The sequence below is a fragment of the Sturnus vulgaris genome, chromosome Z (assembly GCF_052056855.1).
Source record: "Sturnus vulgaris isolate bStuVul1 chromosome Z, bStuVul1.hap1, whole genome shotgun sequence".
Classification (NCBI taxonomy): domain Eukaryota; kingdom Metazoa; phylum Chordata; class Aves; order Passeriformes; family Sturnidae; genus Sturnus; species Sturnus vulgaris.
In genome coordinates, this window is record NC_142283.1 from 65,825,295 (window position 1) to 65,851,572 (window position 26,278).

The 26,278-nt window shown below is 40.5% G+C and overlaps 3 protein-coding genes and 1 long non-coding RNA gene across 10 annotated transcripts in view; 2 read left to right on the forward strand and 2 right to left on the reverse strand.

Moving 5' to 3' along the window:
• Positions 1-402: 402 nt before the first annotated feature.
• On the reverse strand, positions 403-4,811 carry LOC148219889 (uncharacterized). The gene is made up of 3 exons (XR_015799410.1): positions 4,529-4,811; positions 1,451-1,587; positions 403-772 (listed from the first exon to the last, which is right to left on the reverse strand). It is a non-coding gene; the product is annotated as an uncharacterized LOC148219889 (long non-coding RNA).
• The window catches only part of LOC148219890 (molybdopterin synthase sulfur carrier subunit-like), an 85,445-nt gene continuing 61,947 nt past the window's right edge, over positions 2,781-26,278 (forward strand). For 2 of the 6 annotated variants that reach the window (XM_088156336.1, XM_088156335.1), the window contains exons 1-3: positions 2,781-4,379; positions 4,726-4,847; positions 7,461-7,607. In XM_088156336.1, the coding sequence (XP_088012462.1) occupies positions 4,368-4,379; positions 4,726-4,847; positions 7,461-7,587 (261 nt within the window). In that variant the 5' untranslated portion in view covers positions 2,781-4,367 and the 3' untranslated portion in view covers positions 7,588-7,607. Of the gene's footprint in view, positions 4,380-4,725; positions 4,848-7,460; positions 7,608-7,706; positions 8,533-8,705; positions 8,780-9,677; positions 9,791-26,278 lie in introns of those variants that run through there. The other 4 variants (XM_088156334.1, XM_088156333.1, XM_088156332.1 and 1 more) reach the window with 4 other exon arrangements.
• LOC106861367 (molybdopterin synthase catalytic subunit) lies at positions 8,727-12,522 on the forward strand. The gene is made up of 4 exons (XM_088156330.1): positions 8,727-8,847; positions 9,678-9,831; positions 11,219-11,342; positions 12,417-12,522. Exons 1-4 carry the CDS (start codon positions 8,727-8,729, stop codon positions 12,483-12,485), a joined length of 468 nt encoding a protein of 155 aa, XP_088012456.1. The 3' UTR covers positions 12,486-12,522.
• Positions 18,341-26,278, reverse strand: part of ITGA2 (integrin subunit alpha 2) — a 67,308-nt gene continuing 59,370 nt past the window's right edge. For both annotated transcript variants that reach the window (XM_014889709.2, XM_088156329.1), the window contains 3 exons: positions 25,503-25,592; positions 22,065-22,181; positions 18,341-21,324 (listed from right to left, as the gene is read on the reverse strand). In XM_014889709.2, the coding sequence (XP_014745195.2) occupies positions 21,235-21,324; positions 22,065-22,181; positions 25,503-25,592 (297 nt within the window). In that variant the 3' untranslated portion in view covers positions 18,341-21,234. The remainder of the gene's footprint in view (positions 21,325-22,064; positions 22,182-25,502; positions 25,593-26,278) is intronic.

The window sequence follows — 26,278 nt, forward strand, 5'->3', positions numbered from 1 at the left end:
TCAAACGGCCACATATACCTCACACACAGAGGAATCCTAGAGGTCACAGTGCCTCAGAAAGATGCATATTTTCAAGTTTTTCTTCTCCATTGTTCCACTATGGAAATTCAATGAACAGCTCTCCTTCCTTCCAAAATAGGAAGATGTTTTCCAGGTTATTGCCAGTGTTGACATGTATGACGCCAAATTCAGACCTGAATTCAGTGGAATTACTGGAATTCACAGTGACATGTCTTCTATACCTGCCTGACTTCTGGATCTTTGTAGATTTTTCCAAATGGCTTTTGTTGTTGTTTCTGTTTTTTTTTTTTTTTTTCCTTTGGAGGAAGACCTAGGGTGTTTGTTTTTCTCTACTTTTCCTTTTTTTTTTTTTTTTTTTTTTTTTTTTTTTTTTTCCCCCAAATGAATTCAGTCACAAAAATTTAATGCTAAAATGACTTCAGATTTGGCTGGTTGCCCAAGGAATATGAAGGTTGTGCGAGGTAATGAAGAGTTTATTCCATGTCATGAGTGATAATTTTTATTTTCCCTATTTATTTCAGGAAGTTTGAAGTAAAGGAATTTTCTCAATTCTTCTAAATAAAGTCTCATGCATCAACATCTCAAAAAAAAGAAAAGAAAAAAAAAAGAGCACTCAAGTCTGCCATCAACATGGCTTAAATTCTTCACAACAAAACTGGAGTAATAAACATTCTCTGAAGATTTCCCAAGTATAAATCTGAATTTCGGAGCAGCAACTTATGATTTATATCAAACAGTTCTGAGAAAATGTCTAAAATGAAAACAAAAGGAAACAGAAAATCTGCTAGAAATTAGACGGTCACAATCTTGTGCAGTCCTACAGAGACTTTTTTTTCTGCAGTGACATTAGGTAAATCATTGGTAGAAAGAATTAAACATTAGTAACATGTCTCTAGTTCATTGCTCTTTGGTTTTCCCAGTGCTATTTTATAGCAATTCTTGTAATAGGTTGTTATAAAATTAACTTAGGACTAGCAGGCAGACTACTGTATCCATTTAAGTATTGATGACTTTGCTGTGGTTCTCTCTGTTCAACATCACATGCAGAATCTGTGCTTTAGACTATAAGCATAGTGTCTGAGCATACTCCAGCTACATCTAAATGGTCAAAGTTTGCTGATGGTAAGTAAGAAAGAAATTAGGAGGGAAAACATCCCCATCTGTGATTCCTTAGAACTGAACTTCTTTAAGCTGCTATTTGGGTAGTGGAAGGAAATCCCACACATACAGGAAAATTTGCACTTTTTCAGTATTACGCATTATTAAAACAAAGAAAAGTTGGAAAGTGAAATAGGAAATACCTGTTTTGGAGGACTTCATAGCATAACTTTTTTGAAATTGAATACATCTGAAAGAAATACATTCTGAAAATGTACATATACTACATTTTGCCTACTGTACGTATTGGTGTAGGAGAATACATACATACCTTTCTGCTACAGCAAAGGCCCCATTGCTTAGGACAAGAATCAATTGAAAATAATGGACTCAATAAGTAATGGAACTAGATGCCATACTTGTAGATACTCATACTCCAACCCAAAAGTTTCAGGAAGAAAGTGGTGCCTGAAAGAAGGATATAGAACAGGAAATATTTTAAGAAAACATCACATAGAGGTGGTCTATATAATGGATAGTTTTGAATCCTGGTCTCTACAGAGCTAACATATCTCCTTGAGAGCTATAAAATTATCTCTTATTTAATCTGATGTAGGTACCCATACTCTCCCCCCCCAAACACCAAACAAGTCAAAGAATCAAACAACTGAACAAAATCAATCTTGCTAAAACTCATTATTGCAAACCTAGCAGTATAGTTGTCCCACCTCTTGCTGAGGCTGATGTCCCTGGAAGATAAGACTTCCAGAATAAACAGGTATTTAGGGAGAATTTTGGTTTAGCCACTAATACCTCATTTTAATTCCTGGTTTTGATTAAGAACTTTTAGCTATTTCTTAGCTGTTCGAGAACATAGTTAATAGAGCATAAGAGTCATAGATCCTACTCTATTCCTCTGCTTTCTAGGCACAGAATCTGCCTTTAACTAAATCATACAATGCAGAGCTGAATACTGAGCTATCCTTTGAAAAAATATTCAAGAATTGGTTTAGCTAAGTTATTTCTTGGAGCTCAAAGAAAGAAAATCCAGAAATTCACTGCCAGTTACCCTTCTCTCCTTATTACATAGTTGACTTAACCCTAAATGTACAGACAAATCCTTCAAAGCTCACTGTTTTCTGGGCTGAGAGGCTAATTTTCGCTAGCTGAGGCAGTACTCCCCCACTTCAGTTTACACCTATGGTACACCTTTTGCATGGGAAAAATGTGCCAGCCACTTGCTAGCTACTGGCTGGTCATACATACCATGTCAAAGTGATTTATTCTATTTAAGATGCATAGATCCAAAATTACTCAGCTCAGAGAAAAAAGAAAGCAATTTTTTATTCACTTAACACATGCTGTGTTTAGGAGAGTTCAATTTGTAACACTAGTTAATCATTCACAAAAGAACACAGTTTTAAAAAGTAACTTATTTGTTCCTCACAGCAGAGGATTAAGACACAATGTACTGGGTAGCTGGTGCAATACAATTGCTCCCCAGAAATGATTGTGTTTCTATCACACACTTTTTGGAAAACGTAATCACTTTAACTTTCACTGTGTTTGTAATGCAGAGGCAAGAATTATTACGCAGAAAGGTCTGCTTCCATTCTCAGCCATCTTATTAGTTCTTCATTTGAGGGCTTTTTTTTTTTTTTTTTTTTTTTTTTTTTTTTTACTGACAGTATTGTATCCAGCAAAGCTTGATGTTCTTGTCCAGAGACGGCAACACAGCTGGTGATGGGTGTGGAGCACAAGTTCTGTGAGGAGCAGCTGAGGGACTTGGGGGTTTTTATCCTAGAGAAAAGGAGGCTCAGGGGACACATTATCACTGTCTACAACTCCCTGAAAAGAGGCTGTGGCCAGGTGAGGGTCAGTGTCTTCTCCCAAGTAACAAGCAACAGTACAAGAGCAAATGGCCTCAAGCTGCACCAGGGGAAGTTCAATTTGTATATGAGGAACAATTACTTCATTGATCAGGCATTGGAATAGGCTGCTTAGGAAAGTGGAGGAATCACGAAGGGCTCAGAAAATCTGTGGATGTGGCACCCAGGTATATGGTCTAGTGGTGAAAACAGTGGTGCTGGCGTAAGAATTGGACTCAATGATCTCAGAGGGCTTTTCCAACCTAAACAATTCAATGACCACCAGCCCAGATCACAATGACTCACCATAAACTCTATGACACTGATGATAGGAGAAATGAGTGTGCATGTCTTTGCAAACGACTAGATAACCTGAAGGAACCAATCAGGTTGTGGAAGAATTCTGGAAGAATGCCCTCCCACATGTCGGAGGGCAGATATGTAGTATGTGGATCTGAAAATTGCATCTTCCTAGTGCCTCACCCAATGGGAAAAGTAGGAGGATGTTTAGAATAAATGGAGGCTGGGTCTGCTAAAAACTGGAGAGACCCTAGATAGGTACGCCTCTATAAGATCTTCCTAGTTTTGCGTAAAATTGATTTTTGCAGGACTCCTCTGTCTCGTTTATGGACACTGACCTTTGGCAGCGTGATTTTCTGCACAGCAGTAACGACTGTGGACTTGTCCCTGGTTTGTTTGGACGGTCTGGAAGAGCTCCTCCATTACTGTTGTGAGGTTACCAGTGTCACCAAACACTATAGAAATAACCCTGGCCACCCACAAGGAATGGTTTTGGCGCACAGTTATGCCGTGTGGAACAACTGCTGTGAGTCTCTCGGCAGCACTTTCTACACACCCCGTGTCACTCTCCCCTCCCCGGTGAGAGCCAGCGCTCTCCCACCCTGCTGTCCTTCCGTGCTCAGTTGCTGCAGGAAACTGAGGTGAAACACGCCCTAGTCCTGAAGTCCTGCCTCAGCATTGAAACGGATCCATGGCTTTTACACGCTAACTATACCTGTCCTGTTAATTTAGCTGATGTTTAACACGTGCAAAGCTGTGGACGCGTAATATTTGCGAAGATCTGCAATCCCGATGTGCGCGGGGCTGCGAGTCCCCCTACCCGGCCCTATTCACAAACCAGGCTTGTTAAGTGCCATCCCCATCACCGCACCGTGAGTTCTGGGGCAAAGCCGCGGCTTCTCCCACCTTCGGCACTGCCCGTGTGGGAAGGAACCGGCGCTGCCGGACCCCACAGCGGGAGCGGCCCGCGGTGCTCCCGGGCAGGCCGCAGGGGGCGGTCCGGGCCCGGCGCCGCTCGCCTGGGCGCAGGCGCTGCCGCGGGCCCGCGGCGGAGGGCAGCTCGCCCGGGACGGCGGCTCCATGCGCTGCCAGGTAAGTGCGACCTGCCGGCGACCCTAGGGGCCGGTCTGGTCGGAGGCTCGGCCGGTGCCGGGCAGGGCGGCGGTGCGGTGGGGCTCCGGCTGCCCCTGGCTCCGGTGGGCGGCGGGAGCGGCCTGGGCGGCGGGCCCGCGGTCACTCACCGCTCCTCGCCTTCTCCGCCTTTCCCCCGCTGTCCTGACACCCGGGGCAGGAGACATGCAGCAGAGCCCATCGGCATCGAGAAAAGCCTGGGAAAGCTTTTCTTGGCGCTCTGTTTCCGGTGCCAGTGTGCTGGTGCTTTGAGAGCGGTTTCCTGGGCAGGCCGCGCGGGCCTGAGCGCTGTTGGTTCCCCGGGCAGGTCTCGGTGCTGTATTTCGCCAGGAGCGCGGAGCTGGCGGGGCTGCGCTGCGAGACCCTCTCGGTGCCACGGGAGATCACCTCTCTGCAGCTCTGGGAGGAGATCGTCAAGGTCCACCCCAGGTATGCAGCGAGTTACGCTTGAGGTGCACAAACAAACGTGGTTGCATTTTTTTTTTTTTTAAACACAAATTCGGTGTTTAGCATTGAACTGGAACACATAGCAGTACTTCGACAGCACACTACCAGTGGTGTCACCTTCTTTTGGTAGCCTGTACCAAGTGTTTTGTGTTTTGCACAGCTGGGAATGTTATAGCTTTATGTATACGCAAGGAAAGTCCAGGTGCAGGAGATGTTCCCAAAACTGGGCCTGAGAGGTACACGTGGCCCATTGTCCAGGAGGGCTGTGATGTGGTAACCTGAAAACTACCAGGTTATAATTATGTGGAGAAGATGAGATGTTGCAAGGAGGGATCAAGCACAGCCAGGACAATAAATAAGAAATAAATTATAATATGCAGGTGTTTCCAGTTGCTTAGGTTAGACATTAGGAAGAAGTTCTTCATTGAAAGGATGCTTATACATTGGAATGGGCTGTCCAGGGAGGTGGTGGAGTCACTGTCTTTGAAGGCTTTTAAGGAAAGACTGGACTTTGTGCCATGGTCTAGTTGATATGGCGATGTTCAGTCATAGGCTGAACTTGATCTCAGAGTGCTTTTCAAACTTAATTGATTCTATGATTAACTGTACTGTAAACCATTGGTCTGAGCCTATGGCACACTATGCAAGGCAGGTCAGGAAGGGAACTGAAGTCCCTACAGGCTTCCAGGCACTCAGCCCTGACACAGCCTTCTGTTCAGCCACTTCAATGCTCTGAAGGCCCACACCACTGCTGGTTGCATTTCATAAGGAATCTGGTCCTGAGAAAGCACTGTATGTGCTGTAAGGGCATTGGTGCTGCATTGGTGCTCAAGGGGGTGTCAACAGAAATGTCCCCTCTGTTTAAAGCTAAGGGAAGGTGGTCAGTCCTGTCAAGAACAAGTCTGATGGACAAAGCTGAAACACCATTTTGGAGGGATAGAAAGGTGTGAAAAAAAAGAAAGGTGTAAGACAGGTTATGGTCCTCAGGATTTAGTGCTCAGTGCTCTGGAATTTCCATAACTTTGGACTTAGGTGTCCAAGTCTTCCTTTAGGCACAACCTTTCTTTAGTAAAATACTTTCAAACACTACGAACAAAATGAACTGTTTAACATTGGTATCTGTTACCACGTGAGAAACTCTTCAGAAAACGCTGGACCAGGAACCTTTTCCTCACAGAGAATTCAAATTGTGTGTTTGGTGCGAGAGGCAGTAGGGAATGTGTATATTTTACTTTGCAGCCTTTTCGTCTATGACAGAAGCAGCAGCAGCACCGTTGGTTGTTTTGCTGTAATTTGTCAACTTTGTCCTTTTATGAATGATGACTTGGGGCAGTACAATTTGCATTTGCAGTTACTTCACAGCGGCCTTCTTGAAAAATGCTTCTGTTCCTAGCTTTTCTGGAAAAACTCAATATAATTGTAGGGCATTGACCACAGACTTCTATTCACATTGCTAATGGATATTCAAATTGCAGCTTGAGCCTACTTGACAGTGCTTTTCTGTTCCACCCATTTTCCCCCAACTAATTAGCTTGCAAGGGACTTTAATCAGAGTCCATCCTTCTAATGGGCACTTCAGTTTCATGGTTGTGCACAGTTCTTTAGTGGCTTGCTTTGCTTTCATACAATCCCTCCCTTAAGTCTGTTCTCTGAATCAGTGCTACTGTGTTTTGCTCAGCCTGTGCCTTGACTACTTTTGTCTATCTGGCTGGTAGGAAGCAAGATGATTTTTACTCTTGCTCTTTTGGTCTGCTTACTTGTTTCTAGTCAATACTGAGCTGGCTGTGCCAGATTTTGTAGTCTCAAACAAGAACTGCTATAATGCCTGCACCATCTGAAGAAACACGCAATTATTTTTTCTGCTGTCTTAGTGCTATGGACCTCATGCTTGCTATGTAATTGCATTTAGTCATGGAAGTTATTCCCTGCCTCATGATATCCAATACTATGGACTCTCACAGCAATAAATGAAAATATGTATCACATAAAAAAATATGTAGAAGATCTGCTGGAAGACACATCACATCTGCTCTCAGTTCTGTGGCCAGTCCTTATCAATAGCAGATTTCAGACCTGTAAGTACAAAAGACCGAAAGCTTCATAAAGTCTGAGCCCACACAATAAGAGAAGCAACTCTCTGACGACTGAATCTTCATGAGATCTCATGAACAGCATACCATAATGCTTTTTGGTGTGTAAGAAAATTGTTCCAGTCCAGCCAGAATTCATCAAGACAGAATTTCCTTCTAATCCCAAATTGAATGGTTGCTGCCTCTTGAGTTACCAACATTTTTGTTGTTTGCTTCTGGGTCTGGTATTCATTGGTTTGTTCTGACATAGGCCTGTGACAAATCCAATTCCTGATTTCTGAAAATTATACTGATCTTCTTTCTTCTTAGCCATTACAGGAGAATCCAAGATTAGGAGGTGTGTGTTGTATTTTTGACAGTGTCTTGCAAGCAAAGTTGTGTAAGTCTCAGTGGTTTTTACCTCAGCTGCCCTAGAATGTGCACCAGTTTGCTGTTTAATGAAATCTCATGGTTAAATGCAAACATTGTTTGGAAACCTATTTGTGCTCTTGCCAATTCCCCTCAGGCTTGCTGTCATCCGGGATCAAGTGGTATTTGCAGTTCGGCAGGAGTACGTGCTTCTTGGAGACCAGGTGCTGGTCCTGCAGCCTGGAGACGAGGTTGCCATCATCCCACCAATTAGTGGAGGCTGAATCTGCTCAGGTTCTGTTTGGTAGGTATCACTTATTGCCTAGTTTCCTGTGGAGTGTAATCCCATGCTAAAATACCTCATTAATTCTGTATGATGTTACAAGAACCTTTTTTTGTTTAGGTCCGAAGATGTGATTGCAATTCTCTCCCTCCACCCCAGTCCTCTTTTGAGAGAACCCAACTTGTGTTTCCATCTGAAGAGTGCGGAAACTATAAGCCAGCAGAAACTATAAGAGAGCAGAAACTATAAGCCAGTGCACCAGTAAATGATTAACATGCATGCAGTAAATGGAAGACACTTGCCAGAGAGGCCAGGCATTGCTTTGAGTCTGGGTTTTAGGTCTTGTAACTCTTTCCTGGTTGTTTCTTCCTACCAGTGGAAACTTGGCTTGCGTAAATAAGATGATAATGAAAAATTTCCTGCCACTTATTAACAGAAAAGATAATATAGTGAAAATAACTGACTTCTGCTTAGAAATTTTCTTAGTTTGTTGCTGTTAAAAAGGTGTCCTTAGAATAGCTTTATTTCTTTTCCTGCTTTTCAGTGCTAGTCCATCTGTTCACTGCAGCTTGTTTCACGGCTGCTGACCAAAATACTTCTCATTCTTAGGTGATATGATGACTGGTTTCTACTCAGAAAAGTTAGATATATCTCCTGTGTGTCTGTAACACATGTAACACACTGATAGTATGATGTCCTGAATGCCCTGGAGAGCGTTCTCAACTCAACTTTAGGATTAAAACACTAATCCATGTTTATCAAGAATCTCTGTTTTAAACTGCTTGATTTGATGAGTAGGAGAGACTGACAGTATCACCACAGATTTAACAGCACTACACAGTGCTGTTAAACCAGGGCCTCAGCTAATTATAGTTGCATTCTACTATACCAGACTTTCCTATCAGAAAGAAATATGTATGCAATAAAACCAAGTCATTGCTTGTTACTTGCAGTTAATGTTCTTTCAGTGAGGCTGCAGAGAAGTGAATTTCACACGTAGACTGGTCTCTTGAGCAAATAGATAGTGACTGTGTTGTGCATAAATTGGGGCATCAGCACTGGAAAAAAAACAGTTGGGTGGTGCTCCTATCTTCAGGGACAACAACAGAGTCTGTTTAGTTTCAATTTTTCTAGTGCGATATGGAAGAAAGTGAAGATGTGCCAAAAGATTTTATCAAGCTCAAGTCTGAAAAGCTCTCTGTAGATGAAGTGTCAGAGCTGGTTGTTTCACCATCCTGTGGGGCAGTGTCTCTGTTCATTGGTGAGTTAAGTCTCTGGATATGTTGATAGTCTAATAAATGGAACCTAGGTTGTCCACATCCCAGACTTGTAGTTCTCAAATAAATCAGTTCCTGGTCTAGGATGTTTAGAAAACAGGTTCTGAACTATTAGAGCAAGACCAATTCTTAAATAGCTGCAGTAGGCTAAAGTGGTGTGAAGCTTTTTGACTGTTATGACTGGCTATTGTAGGACTGAACAGAAGAGCAGCTCTGGAGTAGAGAACTGCCTGGGAGTTGTTCTCCTGTCCCTTGGAATACAACTTGTTCAGTGTGGGAAATGGAATATTGTGGCTGTGCTGACCACATGTCCACACCTGTATGTGAGGTCCTGTAACTCGGGCTTAGTTGAAAGTGAAGTAGTATTTTTCCAATGGGCTGATGAAGGTCAGGCTTGTAGCTCTGTCCTGTGCTTAATGTACATGGCACACATATGAAACTGCTTTGTGCTTAAACCTTAGTGCTACTAGGCTCCTAAATACTGGGCATTTAAAAATTACATGGCCAAATGCCATTATAGCAGCTTAGGAGTTACCACAGATGATGTCCCAGCCTTGGACATTATGGGCTGCAGATGTGTGTAACCTGTAAACTGAATTCTTCCTTTTATAGTAAAGATTTACCTTGTTCAAATAATCTCATTATTCAGCTATGATTAGAGGAGGTTGTTGATATTTGCACAGTGATGACCTTGACCATAGCAAGAGATCCTGGGTTTTTTCTCCATATTAATATAATATATAATGTGTATTATAAAGATAAAATATGTATTCATTTACTTAGTGCCGTTAGTTGATAAATAATTTTTGTTTAGGTACTACAAGAAATAATTTTGAAGGAAGAAAAGTGATTCACTTAGAATATGAAGCATATTCTTCAATGGCAGAGACTGAAATAAAGAAAATCTGCAGAGATGTTAGACAGAAATGGCCTTCAGTCAAACATATTGCAATGTACCACAGAGTTGGGTATGTATGTCCAGACCCCATTCTTCTGCAGCTGGAGTATCAATCCTTGTCTGGTGCATGACTGCGCTTACATAGTTGCAGAGCCTGCAGGAGTGTTTAGAAACCATAGTGCAGCAAAGCTGCCTGCAGGATCAAGGTCTTGCTCTGGAGTTAAGTTTCAAAAATGTGTTTATTGGTAGGGTTTGCTGGAGTCCACACTTACCCTGGCAGGATCTTTGATGCTGATGTGATGTTTTGAAAGTGGGGAGATATTTCACTCCAGGGAAGGGGAGGCTGTTGGTTTATTTTGTTATTTTTAAAAGGTGTGAAGTTGGCAGCACGTCATTTTTTCTTCTCTCTCCTGTTGTGGGGCTGCAGAATGTTGTTGTCAGATTTAAGATTTTTTGTTGTTGTTGTTGTTGTTGTCAGATTTAAGTCTGTTTATGCTGCAAAAAGTCTGAAAGCTTAGGCTGTGGTGCATAGGAATTGCCAGCCATGCTTGTGGGAGAACTTCCTGTTCCTTGACTCTTGGATAAGCATTTTCCTTTCAATTCACATGGAACACTAGTGTTTGACATACTCTTGGGCCTTCCCAGTTCAGGGAAGATTTCTCGCTGAAACTAGCAGGATTTGCAGAAAGGAACTTGGGATGTGATTGCAAAGAGTAAGTAAGATACAAGGCCTGAGGGGTAGTTTCCCTTGATTTCGTCTATAGTCAACAGAGAGGGTGGCTGTCATGAGGGCAGCATTTAGGCTGAGATTTCTTCCTCTGGACTGCATGAAGGAGTCTTACTATAGAGGAATGATTGGGAGGCAGGTTTTAGAAATGCTACAGTTGCAAGGAGAAACACAAAACCTTGTCCTTCTATTGAGTTTAACACAACACACCAAGTAGCAAACTTCAGAATCTTAAATCAGAATTTGTCAAGAATTTGGTTTCATTGCAAGATCTGCATAGTGTGAGGCACCTAATTTCTTCTTTCACAAATGCTTGTGCAAACTGAGATGATTTCTTAGGTTTTTAGATAAGAACTGGCTGTTCTAACTTGATATTGTTCATTATTAAGCCAGCTTCCAGTGAATTTCCTATGAATTGTTACAAGTTAACAATTTACCCCTCTTAATTCCATAGGCTTAATTTTTAAAAAAAGAATGGGAGAAAAAAGCCTATGTCTGGCGGGTTTATTTATTCTAAAGTGTGGAATTCTAACATCTGGTACTGATTTGGGTTGTGGTTTTCTTTCTTTTAAAAAGTATATAATCTTTTGGATGTGGTTTAACACTTGCTCAGTATGAATGAGTCAGGAGAGCATGTGGCCAGAATACTGACGTGACATGGCTACAACTTTTGGGCGCTCTTGATGTTAAGTGTTAGCTAAAGCTGCTGTTGTTCCTCTTTTCTCCCTAGTGTGGTTCCAATAACTGAAGCAAGTGTAATTATTGCAGTCTCCTCTCCACACAGAACAGAATCCCTTGAAGCTGTAACGTACTGCATCAATACCTTAAAAGCATCTGTCCCAATATGGAAAAAGGTATGTTTGGGGACAAAATCAAATTTAGGCCTATACTAGTCTTAGACTTCTGGACTGCCTTAGCAGCATTACAGGCAGCAGCTGCTCCTGATGTGTTTTCAGTGTGTAGCACCAGTGAGTTTCCTCTAGCGCAACCAGGCCCATATGTGGCAGGTAGAGCATCTGGAAGGTTCTCCTCTACCTGTACCATCTAGCTTCTCTTTATTTTGAAGCCATTGTAGGGTGAAAGCGAAGGAGGCCTGAGCTGTCCTCTTTTGAGTAGCAAAACTCAGTTCTGCACAAGCTTGTGGAAGAATTTGAGTCAACTCTGCTTTGGACAGCATTGCAGTTTGCAAGTAAAAGGGTATTTCTTGCCATTTTTTCCCCTCATTGCTGTGGCCACGAGAAAGCACGAATCATTAAACAACAGCAGACAGTGAAGGGATGAGCAGAAGTCCCAAAGATAGTATAGGCACCCAACAGTGTGTGGAGCCTCAGTGTTGCATGCAATTAATGAGCATTATCTCTGCCTTCTCTCCCTAGCAGAACTTGGCATGTGGTTAGCAGTGATATTCTCCCCATTACTCCAGTTTTCTGATACCTCTTTGAGGAGATGGAAATTCTCTCAGAATGAATAATCAGGGACTCAGAATTTGCTGCTTGGGACTGGACTGCAGCTGGTAAACCAGTCTGTCCTTAAGATCTATCGGTAGTGTATTTAGTGTATTAGTGTAATTTTTATTTTAATATTGACATTTTGTTATGTCTAAATTCTCTAAAATGATGGTACAGTAGGTTAATGTAGCAGCATGAAAGCTGTGTGCTCTACAGCTATTACATAATTTCTTCTAGATCTCTTTGTTGAATTGACTTCAGCATAGGTCAGCCCTTTTAAATTCAGTGGGAATCAGCCTGAGGTTCATCCAAGTCCATATGTTCTGAGGGTGCTGCCCTCTCTTCTGCTTGCCAGCCAAGTACTGTGCAGTCCTGTTGTGATCAGTAAATAATAGTGGGATGGCTATTGAGTTATTTGGCCTGGTTTTTAGCTGTATGTAGCAGACTCACAATATTTCCCATTCTTTGTTTATATTACAGGAGATTTATGAGGATGAATATTCTTGGAAAGAAAACAAGGAATGCTTTTGGGCAAATTCAGAAAAATAATTGTACTCTTTTGAAAATAAAGTGTTACTCTTCCTAATGAGTGTTACTCTTTCTCTGAGTTTTTACAGAGAATCTCAGTTTCTAAAAGTTCTAATAGATGTTTCAATCTCAATAATTTAGTTTGGACTGAGTGAAATGAATGAAGATTAATTAGGGGCTTTAGGTGTTCTTGACTCTCCTTTGGAATTGCCTTTTGTGCATTCTTACATGGAGTCAGTTTTTAAAATAATCTTCCCTAAAATTCTTTGTTGCAAGGTGTTTAGACTACTCTGTGATAAATACTGTTTTAATGTTTTTACCTTGGTGTAGTCTGTGTTCTCTGTCTGTATGGGAGGTCACCACAGGACAACTGCTTTTTTTTTTTTTTTTTAATCTTTATATTCAGAGAGGTTTCATTTTATATGACTTGCGGACTTAGTTTGCAAGCTTTATGCTGTTTTGACATTCTTGTAATATGAAAGCTACTTGAAGTAGATTAACTATTTTAGTACAGACAGAGAAGAAAATACAAACTATACCCCAGAGTTATTAACTTTTTAGTAGTGCTTTTATTCCAGTAGCTCTGTCTCACAGAAGGATTTTTACTGTGCAGCTGATATTACAAGTCCATTGCATTAAAAAGTATGGATAGAGATTGAATCAAAGTTAAAGCTAATACTCTACCAACAAAAAAAATTGCCTTGGCAATAGTACACTAACCTGTAACTACTTAATGGTGTCTAGACAAACTTTCAAAGGTGACTTTTTGGTTGTGTGGTTTTATGGTGCTGCGGGAAAAAGAACCCAAACCAGCTATTATTACAAATACACAACTGTAGTGTAATTCGTTTCAGTAATTCGACTTTATATGTGTAGGGATTAAAAGTCATCAACTGGAATAGTTTTTCAAAGAAAAGGGAGTTTACCTGGGTTTCACTGGAGATAGTGGGTTACCTGTCTGAGCAAGGTCATTTTATTTCATATTTATTTATTCTACTGTGCCATGGTAGTACTTAGATGCTAAGAGTTTGAAGTCCCATTGTGTACGGCATTTCTGCTAATGCTGAGAGGCAGTTTTATCTAGTCATCATTATCAGTGTAGACAAGGTAGATACAAATGAAGCGAAATAAGGTAACGCAAAATTATTTGCTCAGTTGCTAATATATATGTTCCTTTATCATACATAGTTATAATCCAGGTGCAAAGTCATACTCCTGAGTCAGGGCAATCCCAAACACAGGCTGGAGGGAGAATGGATCAAGACTAGCCCTGAGGACAAACACTTGAGGGTGTTTGTGAACAAAAAGCTGAATATGAGCTGGCAATGTGCACTTGCAGCCCAGAAAGCTGGCTCTGTCCTGGGCTGCATCAAAAGCAGTGGGGCCAGCAGGTCAAAGGATTTGATTCTGCTCCTCTGCTGTGAGCTCAGGAGAGCCCACTGGAGCACTGCATCTGGTTCTGGAGCCCCCAGTGCACGAAAAAGGTAGTTTTGTTGGAATGAGTCCAGTGGAGGGCCACTAAGTTCATCAGAGGACTAGAACACCTTTCCTATGAAGACAGGTTGAGAGCTGGAGTTGTTCAGCTTGCAGAAGGCTCCAGGGAAACATTACATCACCTTTCAGTACCTAAAGGGGGCTTACAAGAAGTTTGGAGGTGGAATTTTCACAACAACATGTAGTGATAAGACAAGAGGAATGGCTTTAAGCTGAAGTGAGGGTAGGTTTAGAAGAGATACTAGGAAGAAATTCTTTACTGTGAGGGTGGTGAAGCACTGGCACAGGTTGGCCAGAGAAGATCTGGATGCCTGAAGTGTTCAAGGCCAGACTAGATGTGGGGCTTTGAGCAACTGGGTCTAGTGGAAGGTGTCCCAGCCTACAGCAGGACGTTTGCTACTAGGTGATCTGTAAGGTCCCTTCCAACCCAAACCAGTCTGATTCTAGAATCATATCACACACTAGTGAAGCCTCAGCTGTATATTCCATTTTATTGTGTCTGCAGCAAAATTCTAGTAGCAATTTCTAACTGCACAAAGTGAAATGAGGAATGATGATATTTTTTTCCCACGGGGATTTTAATCACTTTAGTACTTAGTTACTGTATCTGAATTAAGTAAGGAAATATACTGCTTCAGGCAGAAACGTAGTTAAACTGTTTTTATTGACTTACTGATGCACTTTCCTCAGTGGAAGTCAGTCCTTCCTCTGCAGGGCAGCAGCTGCTCCTTGCGTGCTTGCAGATACACACTCGACAAACCATGTGGGCCCTATTATCTAGGCAGAGCTGGTCAAGTACAAGACTGGGTTTTCCTTTGTTTTGAAGGTTGGAGAGAAGCCCTCTGCTGTTTGAATGTCATTTTTGCCAGGAATTGTACAGAACACTGAGCACGATCACTTGCTCTGTGAAAAAAATATTTTTCACTTTAGAAGAGAAAGAAATAGATTAACTTTTTCATATTTGGTATTCATTTTTCCATGTCCATGTTTGCTGTTATCATGCAACTAATTAGTGTATTAATTTCACAAAAATAAATGTTTAGCTTGTTTTTAAGGGGATAGTTTATGAATGAAGTAAAACTTATGCAGTGCTTCCATCCTAGTGGTGTGCTCTGATACAGAAAAACAGTGGTATTTAAGTCAGTTAAATTCCACTTTGGACCCCATGATCAGGGGCAATTTCTGAGTTGCAGTAGCGTTCTTTAGTGCCTTTTTAGTGCTGCAGTCTCCTGGAAGATTTCTCCGGGGTGACCTTAAGTGCACCTTCCCCATCAGCAATGCAGCTGGGAAGGAGGGTGCAGAATAGAAGAGACAATAATTGTGTACTTCCCCACAGTGACCAGGAACAATGAATGGAAGAGATGTTGTACTGAGTCACAGCTGAGTGTTACAATGTGTGTATGCTGCCATGGTAAAGACAATGAAATGTCATTTTTTGTCCCTAGCTGTGCATGAGGCAAGTACTGCTTTGTTCTGGAACAATGATATATCAGTCTTGTGTAACTTTGGGTTCTTCAGCTGGCATGTAAAAGCGAAATGGAAATGTTTCTGGGAGGGATGGTGTGCTAATTAGAGGTAAAATGTATCTCACTGAAATTTAAGCCCATGCTCTGAACTCAGTGTTCTCTCTCCCTCTGTAGGGCTACCCTCTCTGCTAGGGCAGTATTATCATAAGAAGGCAGATTACTGTGTTCTAAGAGAAATGCTTAAACTGAGTGTGAAGTGACCCAGAAATGTTTCCAAATTGCCAGGCCAGGGCAATCCCAGCTGTGTCTCACTGTGTGTTAGGAAAAGATTTGCAATGTCCTGCTGTCCATGGTGAGGTCCATTGAGTGGGATGAGAAACAGCTGCAGGTCTGTCTCTGGAATGAGTCCAGCTGTTTCTCTTCCTTGTCCATAGGGAAGGGTAATCCCACCTCTCCATGAGGCAGCTATTCCCAGAAACAAATGCTGCAGACTCAGAGGGTCACCATGTGATTCCTGTATAGATCTGCCAGATAAGGGCTGTCTGTGGAAGGGAAGTGCATGTCTTCAGAGTGATAATTTGTCCTTATGAAAAGATGCTTTAGTCTTGGCTGGCAAAATTTGAATGCACTGATCCACCCCTTTGTCTGGCCGAACTTCCATATACCAGCACTGATTGATTTTAAGAGTTTCCTTGCCTGATTTTGAGCATTGTGCTCTGCCCTCAAGAGAAGCTCAGCGTGATGTGTACGATGAGAACAGCAACTGATGGATTGTCAAGGAGTAACGGGGCGGGGAGGAAGGGGTTTGTTTCATAAGGCGCCTATCCAGGAGATGGCAGCCGAGAGATGGCTGAGCAGGAGGAGCGGCTCCTGGCCCTCTCAGGTGCTGGCCGTGCTGCGAAATACAAGTCCTCACTTCGGCTGTTGCTCGTGAAAGTGCCACTGCTGCACTCAGGAATGAAGCCTTTAGATTGCTCAGCTTTCAACTAGGTTTTTGGTCTTTCTCTCTGCTCACTTTGTGCACAGCTATTCCAAGTAAGTTGTAGTTTTATAGAGTAGCACATTCATTTGTTGCTTCAGCAGCATTAAAAAGAAAGAACTGCTAAATCTAATTATTAACAAATTGTATGTTAAAACAGACAGTGCTGCCCTTTCCATCATAAAATGCTGTGAAAAATAACCTTGGGCATTAAATGCCAATGGGTGCAATTAAGTGTCCTGTGGAGGTGACTGAAAATAGTTCAGATTAGGCTGATGACTATAAATTACCAGTTTCTTTGAGTACTTTAGGCCTATTTTTTGAAACACAAATACACCATAAAATTTGATCTTATCAAGTGTTACAAAAATTAGCATCCTGATGTATCTTTATAGCAGTTCTCTTTATAAAAGTTCCATTTTGACAATTTTAAAAGGCAAGTACATTTTTAATACTGGTAGCATACTAAAGCCTGTGATTGCATACAAATAATTGACCAATTAACTGAGAACAGAAAGGTTCACTTAAAATATAGGACTCAACTTTTCTTAAAGTTGTGAAAATGTACACTTAATTTACTTTCACAGGCAATAAAAAAATTGAGGCAATTAGCTGTAGATTTTGAGATGCATTTTTATACCTTCATTTTTTTTAGTCTTTAATTTGCAAGCTTTTGCTGTAGTTCAGTTTTGGATGTGCTTTAACCCCAGTCAGCAACTCAGCCCCACCCAGCCATTCACTCTGCCACTCGTGGAATGGAGGAGAATAGAAAAAGCGAGAAGTTTTGTGGGTTGAGATGGAACACAGTTTAAAAGGAAAAGTAAAAACTGCTCATGTAAGGAAAGCAAAACAAGGAATGCATTCACCACTTGCCACTGGCAAGCAGGTTGAGTCAACCCTAGTAAAGCAGAGCTCCACTGCATGTGGCAGTGACTTGTGAAGACAAACACCAAACACTCGGAATGCCTGTGGTCAGTTGTGGGCAGTTGTCACAGCTCTGTCCCCTCCCACCTTCCTATGCACCCCCAGCCTCCTCACTGGTGAGGTGAAGAGCACAAAAGGCCTTGAACCTGTAAGCATTGCTTAGTGACAGATAAAACATCCCTGTGTTATCAACAGTTTCCAGCACAAATCCAAAACACAGCTCCATACTGTCAAGAAATGTGCCTCTGCCCCAGTCAAAACCATCACATAAGTCAGTATATAAGGAATCTGGCTTGTAATTCTGCAAAACACTGAGACCTGAGACTTGCTGAAAGACAGAATTTTGAGCCTTAAGATTAGGTTCATCTGATACTGTACAATGTAAGTGTTAAAATTGGTGGCCTACCTGAATGTTTATGTACCACTGTTAAAAGTATGGACGTCCTGAAAATGGAAATAAAAAGTTCTGTGAAAGCAGGTAGGTTTCAGGTGGTAGTTTCTGTCAGTATTGTCTTCCTGTCATCTTTCTATTCATCGCTAAGTTCCTCCCTCTCTTCTTTAGCCATATTGTTCCTGCTGAAAAGTTGAATTCAGCTTTTCCAACATATGGTGGGGTGTAGCCAGAGCCCGAGTTGTGACATGCTACTGCTGACCAGTGCTGTAAATAGATAAAGTGCAGAGACTGGCAGAATGAGCTGCAATTTTAGATACCAGTGATGATAAGCTCATGTTTATAGGAAGGCCTGGTCATGGAAATGTTTTAACCATCGACTCAGTTAAAGCTTTCCAAATATTTGGCACTAATATGAACTGAGTTACAGTACAGTACAGCTTATTTGTAATGTTACACTTCTGACTGTGATCTACAAGACTTCAAGTGCAATGTCTTTGTCTACCTAGCAGAGTCATTCCTTTCAGGTTCTCACTGTGTGCAATTGGGACAAAATCATATTTGGCCCCATTTTATGCATTGCTTCTCTTTAGGGTGCTATTTAAAGATGAATGAGTCTGTGTTCAGCAGTAGTCTTGGATTTTATTGCAGTAATGCTGTTAGGCCCTCAGACAGACCACCACAGTGATACAGTCCCTGTTCCAATAAAGCTTACATGCTAGCTTTTAGAAGTCAACTTTATTATAAACTCTGTTGTACATCCCGAATTTATACATAGGCTCATATGAAACCAACTCATGTTTTGGACTTGATTCTAGTACTTCAGGAAATCAGCAGCTAGATTTCAAGACCAGAATCAGATATAACTTGAGTTTGCTGAAGGTATTGCTGACTTTTCTTGCTGCAAGCACAAACAGAAGTACATGCTGAAGCGCAAAATTTCAGAGTAATTAAAACATGCTGCTTTATAAAAGTAAATTAAAAAAACAACAAAAAAACAACAACAAACCAAACCCTTGCACACAATACAAAATATACATAATATTTCCAGTATTATTTATGGCTGTGCCAACTTAAAAGTGCAATAGATTCACCCATTATAAAAACTGAATTTAAGTATTAATTGTAAAAGAAAAATAGACTAGTAACTTGGAGTGGTTAGGATACAAAAACCTTACCCATTGCTATGTCTCCCCTTTATTTTGGAAAAGCAGTATTGTGTCCAGGTTTGTAAGAAGAATCATGTTGTCCATGTCAAAATATAACCCAGTGAAGACTAGTGAATTGAATCATTGCTGACTGCTATACTGTTAAATCCCCAAAGAAGTTGCATATTGGATATTGACCTGTACCTCCCATCAAAGGTGCAAGAAGGAAATCTGGGTCAATGCCTGAATTGCCCTTGTAGGCAGCACTAGAAATTGAAGATTCTATCATCTGGTGTATTGTGAAATTCCCCCTCTACTCTAGAGTGCATGAATGCTTATGTAGGAGCTTCCCACATACATGGCTGTAGGGGTTATTTTTTTCACACAAGTTTATATAAGAATTGAGGCAGAGAATTTTTTTTTATTTTTACTCTCAGAGCATTTGCCCTCAAAGTTTATAATTACAAGTCAGAAGCTTATTCTTTAGATTTATGCAATTGCGATTTTTTCCCACTTTTAAAATATTTTTTTTGTCACAGACTCAGCTGATGGCAAGAATCTTGTTTGATAATTGATATGAGAATTGGAATTGTTTTTCAGAATGTTAAAAAAAGCCCAACAAAATGTCCCAAAACATAGCATTTCATAGATACAAAATAAATTCAAAACCCATATAAAACTACACTGAGCATAATCCAGCTGTTGGTGCAAATGAAGCTGTTATTTGCCAAAGAGATGGTTGGCTTTTGACTGATTAGCTATTAAAAAAGACTCAGTAAAACTTTCAAACGTGCTTAAGCCTAGTCTTTCAGAAAATAATGGAAAAGTGCCTAAGCATAATTACAATCCAGCTTTGGGGGGAAGAAACCATGACTTCGTGTTCTTAATCAAGCACATTTGCATGTTTTACTCTTCAAGTAAATCACCTCAAGTTGGAAACAATCTCACTTGCATGGCAGCATACAGACAAAAAACACACACATCTTCTCTCACAATCAATTGTAAGTGTAACTGCCAGGCATGAGAGAGAAAGGCAGCCAAAAGGCCAATTCCCCTGACTGTTACCAGTCTTACAGCACGGGCCTTTATAAGACTGAGCTTTCATTATAGCCAGGCAGCGTAACAGCATGTGATGAACTTGTGGTGTGTAACCAACACAAAGTCACCCAAGTGTTGTGCTTAGAGCTCATTCCAGAGCACTACAGTACTTCACTGTATAAAATATAAATTAACTTCATCAAGACATGAACAGGTGGGACCAAAAAAAAACGTGACGGGTAAGGAGGTTGTACTGAACTTTGGTCTCCTGGAGGGCACTGAGATGCTAAAGAAGTGCAGTAAACATTTTACAGAGCTTAGATCTTCACTATCCCCTTTTGTAACGTGCATAATTCCTCAGTCAGCTATCCCCTTTAGTTCACTCTATGCTATTAGTCTTGCAAAATCTTTCAATACAGAATTAAAGGCAAGATCTTGACTGTCTTTTCTATTTATGTCAAAAGCCAAACTGGTATCAGAGGGACCGTGAGTGTAAAGGCCAGTGTAACAGTAGTGGTAGTGCTTCTCAAGATGAAAATGAGTAATAACATTGCAGAGAACATGCTGTAAGACATTCTGAAATTCGTATTTTCTTCTGAGGGAGAAAGTATGCAGAAGACAGTTATACATGCCATTTGGCAGTATTTCCCCAAAACAATATCCTTCAGTAATTTAGTTGTGACCTTAGTGCAAGAAATATGGTGAACGTTTGGAAGAACTTTGCCCAACCAGTTGTTGTCCTGTAGCACCCAGACAGACATCTTCATACACAGTTCCCAGTTTATAGATTAGTTAAAGCAAAGGTTTGCTGGTGGAAACTATTTTTCTAAAACAATAAGGATGGAGCTAGTCAATGAAAATATGACTTTTCTTCTCCCAGTCTGGAAGCAGTATTCACCACACATTCATCATCAACTTAATAGAAAATGTCCTTTAACACATGTGGTACTTGTCAACTGAATTACCAACTGATGCTGTTCCACAATAATCTGGAATAAACTCTTCTGTTTCACTCTGCAGTAGATCGAGAGAAGGGCTGCTGGAACAGTATGTTACTGTATACTCCGGACCTGCCAGTTCTAAGGGTTAAGTTTGTTTGAAAGGCAAAAATTTACAAGAAAAAGCACTATAAATCATTTTTGAAGAAACCAAACTGTCCTGCAGTTACTCTTACAATAGAGTAGTATCTGTAAAATATTTTCATCTATAAAGACACTTTCATTAAAAATGTTTAAATGTTACTAAGTTTTAAGGCACTCCAGCTGAAGAACTGACTGATCACAACTACTATTGGTGGCTCAGATCTCCTCTTTATCCATGTAACTCATCTTCAGTCTTTGTCCTTTGTGAGTTCTGCAATTTCATCGACATCTTCTATATCCTGTGTCATTTTCTCATACTGTCTCTTGAAGAAGCCAAGCTGTGAGAAGTATTAAAATAACACCACATTGCAGTCAGTCATTGATAATTCATTTCTCAGCAAAACTAAATACTGTGATGGTAGAAATGCACGTGCGCATGCATAGACTATAGAGTTTGATTTGTAGACAATTCCTGCCTCTAAAATGAAAGGAGGTAAGCCCTGAACTCCTACTTGGTGCATCTAAAGGCTAGAGCAGAAGTGCTGATTAGCCAGTTTTCTCCCTGCTGAGATATATTTCCATGATGCCTGGGTGTGCCAAGGAGCCCTTCAAACAGCAATGCCCTGGCACACAGAAAAACTTCCTCCTTTTTCTATGTAACCTTTGTAATTTATTTTTTGCCCTTGCCCTTTCTTTTGTCTCTTCTTTTGTCTGTTCAATATATATCATCTCCCACCTTGTTTGTAATCCCCACCCTTTTCCACTGGGAATATCATGAGTGTTCAGAGCCCAGCTGGGATACTATGGAAGGAGGCAGACAGTGTTAAAAGGAAAAAAAGTAAATGCCATAGCCCTGTTTTGAATGACTGGCAGCTCATTTATCATCTTCATGTTGCCAGTTCCTATGAGGACCCATTTGATAAACCCTTCTAAAATATAGGGTGTAATGCCAATGCAGTATTATTCACACCAAACTCTGGATGTGGTTTTGTTTCACACTAGAGAAGGGAGATTCCAAAGAAAATAGCGCTAATATATTTATACCCTTCTGGTTTTAAGAGTATAAGTACCTACTTACTTTCCACAAAACAGCAACCAGTACCAACAGCAAGAGGAGTCCAGCCAATATGCTGCCAATCACAACACCTACTGGTACCTCAGCTTTCTCATCCGGCTTCATTATTGTAACTGGGATCTGAAAGCAGAGAGATAGTGTCTTAGGGCTTAATGTTAACTGCAAGTAAGGTAGGATTTGCAAACCTAAGATCAAGAATTCCTGGACTGCGTGTATTCCAGGATCAATGACTGGAATACACGAAGCAATTATAGCCCTTTCAGTGGTGTCCATGGGAGCCTGGTTGCACTGTGGCACACAGCAATGCTGGCTAAGAACTAGAGACCCTCATCACTCTTGGCCATGTGTAACAGGCAGAGAGCCAATCCTCCTGCCAGCTGCCTCTCCATTAACAGGAGGCCTTTCAGAGGCTCCACATATCATCACTGTGTAAACCAGCCATATTTACATGACGATGGGGAACAGTCTGGTATACAGCCCTGAAATCAGACTGCTGGAGAAGCACTACTTTTCACCAAGCGTTTTCAGAGCCTATTGTCTGTACTGGGCAGCTGTAGGAGGCAGTACTAATCACTGAGGCCAGACACCATCACATCTGCTGAAATTCCAATTCTCCTGCTGGGCAGGTACTTCAGTCTCATTTGCCTGCTGTTCCTACCTTCTATGAAACCACTAATGACTTGACAGCTCTCATGGTGATGATCTGTGTTCTCCTGGGTCAACTGCATTAATTTGCTGCAAGATGTATGGGTCAAACAGGAGCACCTCTAGCACACCTACATTTCCTGAACCAAAAGTAAAACCAGAGAGGTCCCAGAAGAGCATACAGTGTCTGGAAGTTAGTTTTCAAGTGATACCCTATCTAGCTGGATTAGGAATAACCAAATATATAATTACATATAACAGAGCTTCTCAGGGAGACATTGCTGTAATATTTACGAGCTGTCAAATTTTTGGATTTAATCTTGGAACTACGCACAGTTAGCTGAAAGTTTTTTTCCTTCCTGAAACATGATAAAACAAGTCACACTGGTTTATTTTCTCAGGGTGGTTGATCTGTGCATTTGTCTGGAGTAATTTAATCTTAAGCTTTCTGGGAAACTTGCACTGGACTGACATTTCAGTGATTTAAGTAATTTCTGTTGGAAGGCTCCAGTGTTGTGCTAGGTGTGGTTATGTGTATTCATTTCACCAAGGCAGGATGGCTTTGTGTATTTTCTAACTGAATGGCCATAATGATGATTCTAGCAGGTTGACATTCTGGCCTCCAGCTGCAGTCCTTTCCAACTTGGAAAAAATGTGAAAGCTTTTACGTAAAAATACCTAAGCAGCTTCCCCACATAGCATCACCAGGCAATATTCATTTATTTGGCTAAACAACAACCCTGTTCATCCAATATAAAAAGCCAATTTCATATATGCAGTTTGCCTAGTAATACTTTCTGCATTAGATTAACAGTGAAGTGGCACTATTGGAAAGGAAAATTGATGCCTAAGAACAAATTATCTTTCCTGAAGTTAAACTGTGGTCAGTAAGACACCATGAGACTGGGATTTAGCTCATCTGGTGTTATGTCTGCAACATGGTTCCTAAAAGGTCCCAAAGGAGGATAGGCTTTTTTAAGAGTCTAATTCACCTTAGTTATTTTCAAGATCATCCTTAGCTTGAGATGACCTTAATTTCAGAAATACCTGTTCTTTCCAGGGTTTATAGAATGTGGATGACTAATGCAGATATTAAATTGGATGAATCGTACCACATCCATCTAAATTAACAGGGTTGGTAGGGGAATAAGCTCTGTTTGCTTCTGCACTGTCCTGTTCCCAAGGAAGTATGAAGAGCAGACTGGGTATCCCTGTTGGCCTGACAAGGAGTATGTGCAGTGCTGGGTACTGACTTCAAGTGTGAAACTAACTGCTCTAGGGAGAATATACCTCCACAACCTGGCACATTTACCAAGATTGCTCACAGGGCAATATGTCCTTGAGTAAAGATCAGGCTGCAAGTCACCAAAAGCCACTTTGTTTCCTAGGAACCCTGTGGATAACTTTCATGGTCTGTTCAGCTACTGCCCTCAAGGGGGTAAAAGTCCCAGCTGCTCATATGTCAATGGCTGGGGAAGGAATTAACTTTTATTTGTCAGGTGTCACTGGAATAATTAAATTCTAGGTCTCCTGGAATTGCCAACAGAACTTCTGGTGATCTAGATTTGGGAATACCATGCTTCAAACGTGGAAAAATACTTATGAATACATGGTTTATAAGTTACCTAAAAAGTCTGTGCAATTACCTGGAATATTTGCATTGTATAGTAATGAGTTCTATCTCTTAATAGAATAGTAGAAATAATACCATGTCAAAGTGAAGCACTTAGAACATTTCAAATGTAATTACTGGCATGTAATTTTTCTGTGAAAACATACTTTGTTCTTCAGGCTCTGGAGGTTTACAAAATGGCTTATTTAGAGGTTCTTCACAAGAAATAGAATGATCCATGAGAAACCAATGATTAAAATGGTATTGGATGATGATTGTATCACACAGTGGGAGAGATCAATCTGTAACTGCTTTTGTATACATTTAGTTGAATTCTTTATTATCTGTGAATGGGCTATGCTGCACATTCTTACAGATATTTTACTAATTTATTAATTTGCATTTTGCTCTTTAATGGCCTCGGCTATTTTATGGATAAAACAGGCTATTAATTCCTGTAAAAATAAATCTGAAATTAGTACTGCAAAAATGGAAGGTGTTCCTCTCAAGACAGACTAAGAGAATAAGGTATCCTCTTTTATTAAAACAGTACCACAGCGCTATTGTATTCTTTCAGTGTTTTTTATATTTGTATATAGCAAATAGAAAGCTTGGAAGAATTCTGTACTAATAAAGCAGTGGTATGGAGATTTCTCTTAAGATTAGTGGTGTCCACATTGTCCATATGACAGCTATTCCAAATGCTAAAAATATTCCACAATCCTTTACAAATGAGATTATTTTCTGGAGAGCTTTGCCAAACATTTGTGTAGAAACATCAAACTATACTCTTATAGAAGTAAGTACAACCATAAATCAAATTTGTGAACATTTTTCCCAGAGCTCATTTATCTATAACGATTAATTCCATTGCAGCAAGAAGTCCAAATTTTGATCTTTTCATGAACAGCTGTCTGAATTGCAGAAGTTTCTAGCTGACTTTTTCTCAGAGTTCTACAATTTATTTGAGACCTACAGGTTTTAAGTCTGTCTGGTTTATATAGCAGTGGGCTGAAATGAAAACATTTTAATAACTTAAGGGAGTTGTATATAGTCAGAAGGATACATTAGTTCAACATAAACAAGTTGCTGTGTACTCCTAAAGGACACCAATAATGAAATACTATCACTTTAATACAGTCAAAGAAAGAGAAGTTGAAAAAATTTACTTAACTATCACTTACAGTTAGGGTATTCTCTCCAATTATGAATAACTCAGGGTTATGTGTATCAATTTTTGCTTCTGCGGAGAGTTGTAACGTCTGGAAAATTAACTGAAAGAGAAGAGTAAAACAACCGTAAAGCTCTGTTATAGAGCAACTCAATTAAAATGTAGATATCCTAAAATGAGTCTATTGCCTTGAAATGAAGATTTTGCAGCCAGAAAAGAAAATCATAGTATTAAGAAAATTAAAATTATTTTTATATTTTTCCCCAGCCAACATGTCAAAGTAATAATATATCACTTAGCAATCCTCTATATATAATCCACTATATCACTTAGTAATAATCCACTTAGCAATGACATTTGGGAACTGGTTTTTCTTTTTCTTTAATGTACAGTTCAAGCAAAACAGAAGGAATTATTTATGTAACCCTTTTTAAAGTTATATCAAAGCTGTCACTGCTGCTAGCTGGGAATAGATGGGGGAAAATAGGAGTGAGAAAAGGAGATACAGCAACAAAAGACGGATGGGAATATATATCTGGACTTTGAAAGAAATGGAAACTGGATGTTCTTTTACTTCCCCCTGCCCTCACTTCTATCCAATGCTTCTGTTTTTCCCCACTTACTTTTTCCTTTCATTATGTGTTCCTCTCCACGTCTCAAATTCTGACATAGCTCTCTCAGCTTAAACAGAGAAGATTACAAGAATCTTAAGCCAATTCCTATTTGAAAAGGGACCTTGTGCCAGACCCCACTTCCCTCTGTGGATGTACTGGGAAGAGAGGTGCATGG